Source organism: Cherax quadricarinatus, unplaced genomic scaffold (assembly GCF_038502225.1).
Source record: "Cherax quadricarinatus isolate ZL_2023a unplaced genomic scaffold, ASM3850222v1 Contig200, whole genome shotgun sequence".
Taxonomy (NCBI): Eukaryota; Metazoa; Arthropoda; class Malacostraca; order Decapoda; family Parastacidae; genus Cherax; species Cherax quadricarinatus.
The window spans coordinates 120636-130000 of record NW_027195226.1 but is presented as its reverse complement, the minus strand read 5'-3'; the positions used below and the strand labels follow the sequence as shown (position 1 = coordinate 130000).

The 9365-nt window shown below is 40.4% G+C and overlaps 1 protein-coding gene across 1 annotated transcript in view; it reads right to left on the bottom strand.

Annotated features, from left to right (window-relative positions):
* LOC128700057 (selenoprotein F) overlaps positions 1–8724 on the bottom strand; it is an 18541-nt gene extending 9817 nt beyond the window's left edge. Inside the window, 2 exon segments of the mRNA XM_070080180.1 lie at positions 2312–2436; positions 8672–8724. Of these exon segments, the coding sequence (XP_069936281.1) occupies positions 2312–2436; positions 8672–8680 (134 nt within the window). The 5' untranslated portion in view covers positions 8681–8724.
* Between the last annotated feature and the right edge of the window lie 641 nt (positions 8725–9365).

Genomic DNA, 9365 nt, shown 5'->3' with positions numbered 1-9365 from the left:
AAAGTATAGTAGTACCAACACTTTTATATGGGTGCGAAGCTTGGGTGGTAAATGCAGCAGGGAGGAGACGGTTGGAGGCAGTGGAGATGTCCTGTTTAAGGGCAATGTGTGGTGTAAATATTATGCAGAAAATTCGGAGTGTGGAAATTAGGAGAAGGTGTGGAGTTAATAAAAGTATTAGTCAGAGGGCAGAAGAGGGGTTGTTGAGGTGGTTTGGTCATTTAGAGAGAATGGATCAAAGTAGAATGACATGGAAAGCATATAAATCTATAGGGGAAGGAAGGCGGGGTAGGGGTCGTCCTCGAAAGGGTTGGAGAGAGGGGGTAAAGGAGGCTTTGTGGGCGAGGGGCTTGGACTTCCAGCAAGCGTGCGTGAGCATGTTAGATAGGAGTGAATGGAGACGAATGGTACTTGGGACCTGACGATCTGCTGGAGTGTGAGCAGGGTAATATTTAGTGAAGGGATTCAGGGAAACCGGTTATTTTCATATAGTCGGACTTGAGTCCTGGAAATGGGAAGTACAATGCCTGCACTTTAAAGGAGGGGTTTGGGATATTGGCAGTTTGGAGGGATATGTTGTGTATCTTTATATGTGTATGCTTCTAGACTGTTGTATTCTGAGCACCTCTGCAAAAACAGTGATAATGTGCGAGTGTGGTGAAAGTGTTGAATGATGATGAAAGTATTTTCTTTTTGGGGATTTTCTTTCTTTTTTGGGTCACCCTGCCTCGGTGGGAGACGGCCGACTTGTTGAGAAAAAAAAAAAATAATATATATACATACATACATACATACATACATAATATACACATACATATATACATACATATTACATACATATTACATACATATTACATACATATTTCATACATATTTCATACATATTACATACATATTTCATACATATTACATATTTCATACATATTACATACATATATACATACATATATACATACATATATACATACATATATACATACATATATCCTTCTGTATAAATTACTAAATTTAAAAAGAGAAATTGTTTTTCTTTTTGGGCCAGCCTACCTTGGTGGGGAAACGGCCGGTTTGTTGAAAAAAAAAAATATACATACAAACACATACTTTTCTTCTTTCAACACACCGGCCGTATCCCATCGAGGCGGGGTGGCCCAAAAGAAAAAACAAAAGTTTCTCCTTTTACATTTAGTAATATATACAGAAGAGGTTACTAGCCCCTTGCTCCCAGCATTTCAGTCGCCTCTTACAACACGCATGGCTTACGGAGGAAGAATTCTGTTCCACTTTCCCATGGAGATAAGAGGAAATAAACAAGAATAAGAACTAGAAAGAAAATAGAAGAAAACCCAGAGGGGTGTGTGTATATACAGTATGTGCTTGTACATGTATGTGTAGTGTGACCTAAGTGTAAGAAGAAGTAGCAAGACATACCTGAAATCTTGCATGTTCATGAGACAGAAAAAAGGACACCAGCAATCCTACCATCATGTAAAACAATTACAGGCTATCATTTCACACTCACTTGGTAGGAGGGTAGTACCTCCCTGGGCGGTGGGAGACGGCCGACTTGTTGAAAAAAAAAAAAAAGAGATATATATGGGGGTGGTAGGAGAAGAAAATATTCCAACAGCTCCGGCGAGATCCTTGAGTTTTCCCTGAGGTATGTTTATAGTCTTCTCTGAGGATGAGGGTCCACAGTCCAGTTACAGTGGTGGTACCATTTTACATACATATACATACATACACCCCTCTGGGTTTTCTTCTATTTTCTTACTAGTTCCTGTTTATTTTCTCTTATCTCCATGGAGAAGTGGAACAGAATTCTTCCTCCATAAGCCATGCACATTGTAAGAGGTGACTAAAATGCCGGGAGAAAGGGGCTAGTAACCCCCTTCTCCTGTATACATTACCAAAGTTAAAAAGAAACTTTTGTTTTTCTTTTTGGGTCACCCTGCTTCGGTGGGATACGACCAGTTTGTAGTGCCTTGAAGGGATGTTGATAAGCCTACCTGCAGCTGGGACTTAATCTCAAGGAGTGCGAGAAAATCCCAAAAGGCTGCCTTCCCATCCCAGGTTGTTGGCTCATGGCACCAGCTACCTTTACAAACATACTAGCTGCTTGTATGTATTAGTCTTCATTAACACAGGTGATCTAATGGAAAGTGGTAGTGATTGTTTTCTTTTTTACCAACAAGAGAAGCAATCCCTATCAATGATATGCCCAAATGAGCAAATACCATATTAGAGCAATACAAAAGGCTGCACTAAAAATAACAGTGCACTAAGTAATTAATAAAATAATTTTACTTACTCTAAAATATCAAGATTGAACTCCTTCAGGGTATCGCATGATGAACAAAGAAGGTTCGCCTTGTTTAAACCCACTGCAAAACACTCTTCAGTGGAAAACTCTTGCAGTGCCTCAGCTATGCATGTCTGGAAAATTAATAGAACTACTGATTAGAGAGAACTGGTAATAGAATGGTTAGCTGGTATAGTATTTAGATCACTGATATTTTAAATATGCCGTAAGGTTTAAAATCATCCCTTGAAAAATGCTAATGTGGTATTTGGAATTCAAAAAAATATGGTTTATGGTTTATGGCTTCTGATTATGCTTTACTAACACTGACAATCCCTGTGTCAGTGGTACAACACTTGTGTAGCACATATATATGTGCCAATACCTTGTATGTACCATCCCTCCATCCATCATGCTAGTGTCACATGACTCCCATTTGAACACTGCCCAAATCAGTCTAGTCAAGGCAGGCACACTTTGTAGTTCACCATGCATGCAAGTTGGTCACAAAATGTCACAAAATGTCGAGAACCAAAACCTAGTCATTGTGGTAGTCTACAAGCCTCCGGATGCAACTTCCCAGCAATTCCAGGAACAGCTGTTAAAAATTGACCACTGTCTGGAAAATCTTCCAGCTCCTGCACCCAACATCTTGCTCCTGGGGGATTTCAACTTAAGGCACCTAAAATGGAGGAATATAGCAAATAATATTGTTGCAGTAATAACACCAGGAGGCAGCTCTGATGAAAACTCTCACTCACACGAGCTTTTAAATCTCTGCACAAAATTCAATTTAAACCAGCAAATAATAGAGCCTACTAGACTGGAGAATACACTAGACCTCATATTCACTAACAATGATGATCTGATAAGAAATGTCACCATATCAAAAACAATATACTCAGATCACAACATAATTGAGGTTCAGACATGTATGCGTGGAGCCCCAGACCGACAAAATGAGACTAGTCACGAGGGAGCATTCACCAAATTCAACTTCAATAACAAAAACATAAAGTGGGACCAAGTAAACCAAGTCCTAACCGATATAAGCTGGGAAGATATACTAAGCAACACAGACCCAAACTTATGCCTAGAACAGATTAACTCGGTGGCACTCGATGTATGCACAAGGCTTATTCCTCTAAGAAAAAGGAGGAGTAGATGTAAAATAGAAAGAGACAGGCGCTCCCTTTACAGGCGACGGAAAAGAATAACAGAGCGGCTAAAAGAGGTCAATATATCTGAAATGCGCAGGGAGACACTGGTCAGAGAAATAGCAAGCATCGAACTTAAGCTAAAAGAATCCTTTAGGAGTCAGGAATCGCGGGAAGAACTAAAAGCCATAAATGAAATCGAAAGAAACCCAAAGTATTTCTTCTCCTATGCCAAATCAAAATCGAGAACAACGTCCAGTATTGGGCCCCTACTTAAACAAGATGGGTCCTACACAGATGACAGCAAGGAAATGAGTGAGCTACTCAAGTCCCAATATGACTCAGTTTTTAGCAAGCCGCTAACCAGACAGAGTCGAAGATCAAAATGAATTTTTTATGAGAGAGCCACAAAATTTGATTAACACAAGCCTATCCGATGTTATCCTGACGCCAAATGACTTCGAACAGGCGATTAATGACATGCCCATGCACTCTGCCCCAGGGCCAGACTCATGGAACTCTGTGTTCATCAAGAACTGCAAGAAGCCCCTATCACGAGCCTTTTCCATCCTATGGAGAGGGAGCATGGACACGGGGGTCGTCCCACAGTTACTAAAAACAACAGACATAGCCCCACTCCACAAAGGGGGCAGTAAAGCAACAGCAAAGAACTACAGACCAATAGCACTAACATCCCATATCATAAAAATCTTTGAAAGGGTCCTAAGAAGCAAGATCACCACGCATCTAGAAACCCATCAGTTACACAACCCAGGGCAACATGGGTTTAGAACAGGTCGCTCCTGTCTGTCTCAACTATTGGACCACTACGACAAGGTCCTAAATGCACTAGAAGACAAAAAGAATGCAGATGTAATATATACAGACTTTGCAAAAGCCTTCGACAAGTGTGACCATGGCGTAATAGCGCACAAAATGCGTGCTAAAGGAATAACAGGAAAAGTCGGTCGATGGATCTATAATTTCCTCACTAACAGAACACAGAGTAGTCGTCAACAGAGTAAAGTCCGAGGCAGCTACGGTGAAAAGCTCTGTTCCACAAGGCACAGTACTCGCTCCCATCTTGTTCCTCATCCTTATATCCAACATAGACAAGGATGTCAGCCACAGCACTGTGTCTTCCTTTGCAGATGACACCCGAATCTGCATGACAGTGTCTTCCATTGCAGACACTGCAAAGCTCCAGGCAGACATCAACCAAATCTTTCAGTGGGCTGCAGAAAACAATATGAAGTTCAACGATGAGAAATTTCAATTACTCAGATATGGTAAACATGAGGAAATTAAATCGTCATCAGAGTACAAAACAAATTCTGGCCACAAAATAGAGCGAAACACCAACGTCAAAGACCTGGGAGTGATCATGTCGGAGGATCTCACCTTCAAGGACCATAACATTGTATCAATCGCATCTGCTAGAAAAATGACAGGATGGATAATGAGAACCTTCAAAACTAGGGAGGCCAAGCCCATGATGACACTCTTCAGGTCACTTGTTCTATCTAGGCTGGAATATTGCTGCACACTAACAGCACCTTTCAAGGCAGGTGAAATTGCCGACCTAGAAAATGTACAGAGAACTTTCACGGCGCGCATAACGGAGATAAAACACCTCAATTATTGGGAGCGCTTGAGGTTCCTAAACCTGTATTCCCTGGAACGCAGGAGGGAGAGATACATGATTATATACACCTGGAAAATCCTAGAGGGACTAGTACCGAACTTGCACACGAAAATCACTCATTACGAAAGCAAAAGACTTGGCAGACGATGCACCATCCCCCCAATGAAAAGCAGGGGTGTCACTAGCACGTTAAGAGACCATACAATAAGTGTCAGGGGCCCGAGACTGTTCAACTGCCTCCCAGCACACATAAGGGGGATTACCAACAGACCCCTGGCAGTCTTCAAGCTGGCACTGGACAAGCACCTAAAGTCAGTTCCGGATCAGCCGGGCTGTAGCTCGTATGTTGGTTTGCGTGCAGCCAGCAGCAACAGCCTGGTTGATCAGGCTCTGATCCACCAGGAGGCCTGGTCTCAGACCGGGCCGCGGGGGCGTTGACCCCCGGAACTCTCTCCAGGTAAACTCCAGGTAATATAATCAAAACAGGCTACAATGTCCTATAATAGCTAGAAATTTTAATCTCATCTCAGCAGCATTCCTAAACAATGTAAAATTACATATTAATATAAAACCAACAAGAGTTACTGAAATAGTTGCTTCATTAGACCACATCTAAACCAATACATATTAACACACAATCACATTCTGGCTTGACAATAATGCATCAATAAACCACCACTGCAGCAACTTGAAATTCTAAACAGCCGAGAGAATCAGCATACATGTTCAATGATCTAACTTTCCTGAAAAAAAAAAAAAAGTCAGAACCTGATTCATCTGTAAAAAAAAAAACTGGGATTTCCACAAATGTTGTGGGCTCTGCTCATGAAATGTGGCCCCAGACAGTGGTGTAGCCAGAATTTCACTGGGTGGAGGCTTAAAAATCCAACTTCCACCTTTTTGGACCACCCATTGCTGTTTGATAGCTTATGTACACAAGTCACAAAATAATTTAACCTATTTCTATACGCTTATACCCTATGAAAACTTGCAATCATATTAAAGTTCCACATTAACTAAGATTACTAGTACAGTAGTCCTAGTTTAAGGATGCTATAAATGCTCTGTATCAATCATTTCCACGATACATAGTTTGTACAAAACTGGACGCTACATTTCTCACATGGAAAGCACCTCTGTTATGCAGAGCATTTTGGGCAAGCTTAAACCCAGTTTTTGTCTAAAAGGACTATATAGTATTTTACATATATGTATACAAGATAATGATTTTTCACAACAAAATAAATTATATGAATATTAAATACAGTAAATGTATATGAAGCAGATAAAATCACAAGTTACATGGGAATAAGAACACTTTTACTATATAAAGATTATTCCATTAATTCAAAATAAAATTCTAATAAAAATTACAATAATCTCATCCTATTATTACATAACAGGACAAGATAGTAGTATTTTACATGTACATATGAATACAAGACATTAATATTATTTACAGCAGAACTGATTTAGTGAGAATGACTAGAGGCCTGGTCACAGACCGGGCTGCGGGGGCGTTGACCCCGGAACTCTCTCCAGGTAAACTCCAGATGTATATAAACAAAATCCTAACAAGGCACACGAGAATACTTAGGTTATACAATATTTCAGGTATTCGGTACAATTCAAAATAAAACTTAAATAAAAATTATGATGGGAATGAAGCTAGTTACAAGAAGTGATGCTAAATATAAGATAATTGTTGGGGCATTGTTATGGGCATTTAAAATAATGCCTAATACACCATTCACCTTTACCTTGTAACAATTAGTATATACTTTCTATTATTTTATCTAATCAAGATAAATCTTGCAGCAACAGATTACAATAGTCAGATCAATTCTGATTTATAAAGGACGAAGAAAAGCACAGGCTGTAGAAGAAAGGAATAAATTTCTCAGGCAAGTCATGGAAGTGTGAACTTCATATATATATTTAAATTAGGGTAGAAAAATGTGTAACTGGGAATGGGTTGGCAAGAGTAGGACCTTTTAAGTAGATGCTCCTCTGTCCTAGTTTATTACTTGTGAGCAACGAGCATTCTACTTTTGTGAGAACCTGAAAAGTTGTGGTTAAAGATACAGGAGGAACTGCTTAGGAATTAGGATATTTTATTATGAAAACTTTTGGTCTTGGGGACATTATAAAGCGAGTGAAGATCCCAGGATTGAAACGTTTCAATAATCAACTGTTAAGTGTTCAAGTGTCTTAATCACAATTTTCTAGTTTTTCTCTAACTGTGCTAGAAATAGTCCTGTCAGTTACTTCCAGAATATAGTAGTTACTGCAGCGGTAATCTCTATAAAGCAACACTAACACCTGAAATGTTTCGGAGTATGTGGTACTGTATTATAACATTAATTGGAGGGAGGCAGGGGCAGACTGTTCAGCCTATATGACTTACATTATGCTGTACAGGAACTGGGGGAATGAAAGGCAACAAGTTCGATCCAAGGAAGGGAAAGACAGGTCCAATTCTCTGGACTAAGGCTCTCAGTGGCATCAAGGAACCTACCTTTTGGGGATTTAGGCATACAACAATGGTAGATGATTTTATCAACTCCGAATGTTAATAATTCAGAATAACCCATTCAAGTCCATGCCTAATTTCCATGGGGATCCTTCAATCCTTCTCCTAAGGATGCGACCCACACAGTCAACTAATGACAAGGTATCTACTTATTGCTAGGTAAACATTATTATAATCATGAGGGAGTGTTAAACCTGTAGGATTATACAGTGCACATGGAGGGATGGAAAGTATTCAGGCTCAATTCAGGGAACCAGATCCAGTTCCCTAAATCAAGAGCCCCTCACCAGCATCAAGGAACCTCCCTTGAGGGGGTGCTAGGTAAACAGAGGCAACAGGTTTAAGGGAAAGTGTCTTTCACCTGTGTCCGAGAGAAATGTGGCCCTTCAGGGGAAGGTTCCATAATGATGGCGAGGGGTTTTTGATCCAAGAAAATGGACCTGTCTTCCCCTTCTCTGGACTGAACCTGAATGTTTGTCCCCAGGTGCTGCATGACCCTTATGGGTCTAATGCACCTCCATGAACGTAGTTATATAGTTCGAGGGCCTATTCCATGACTAGCAGAGAAAGTCGAGTCATAGTTCCTGGACTTACCATGTCCATTAAGGGGTTGCCTTAATGTTAGTGGAGGGCTTTTGATTTAAGGAACTGGTGACATGCTTATGGGTCTAACAGAAGGTATTGACTAGGTATTACAAAAAATATAAAGATACACCCAGGTTCTATCCAAGGAAGGGGAGGTCAGGTCCAACTGCCTGGATCAAGAGCCCCTCACCAGCGTCAAGGAACCTCCCTTGAGGGGACAGGTACACAAATAGTTACATAAATTGTCATACATAACAAAGTGGCTTATTTCCATTGGAGTCTTTAGGTTAAGTTTATTTTGGTACAGTTACACAAATTTAGGAGACTACAATTACCATAAACAGTAACATATGTGTAAATTATCTAGGATAACCAAAAAATAAAGTCAAACGAAGTGACTTATTCCACTACAACAATGTAATCTCATCCATGTGAACGTTTCCACTCACCTCACACATTTCCTACTCAACAGTGATAGCCTTAGCATCAATAAAATAACACTACTGGTAAAATAAAAGATGAAATAATTACCAAAGTTGGAATAATAAGGAGGCGGAGGCCTCCTGGGTCTAACATAGTTGATGTAAGAGTGTTGGGTGAGGCGGCCTGGCTCAGCCTGCCACACACAACCTGCCACCTCACTCACTCTCACTCACCAGCACTCAACAGATGGCGCTGCTGCTCTCAACTTAATAATAAATAATAATAACTTGACTCACGAAATCGTAATGACACGATTGTAAACAAATCATACCACGGACGGGGTTAGAACCCGCGATCAGATAATCTGATCGCGGGTTCTATCCCTATCCGTGGTATGGTTTGGTTAATACTATCTTTATTTACTACATGTACAAGGTATACAGGTCTAGCTGACATCAATGACATACTACTATATAGAAAGTCCCTTGTTATGCTGAGCATTTCGGCCATATTACGTCGGTTTTTGTCCCAGGATGCGACCCACACCAGTCCACTAACACCCAGGTACCCATTTTACTGATGGGTGAACATAGACAACCAGTGTAAGGAAACACGTCCAATGTTTCCACCCATTCGCTAGGAATCGAACCCGGATCCTCACCGTGTGAAGCGAGAGCTCTTGTTACATTATTTTATGCACAAATAATGTAGTATGCACAA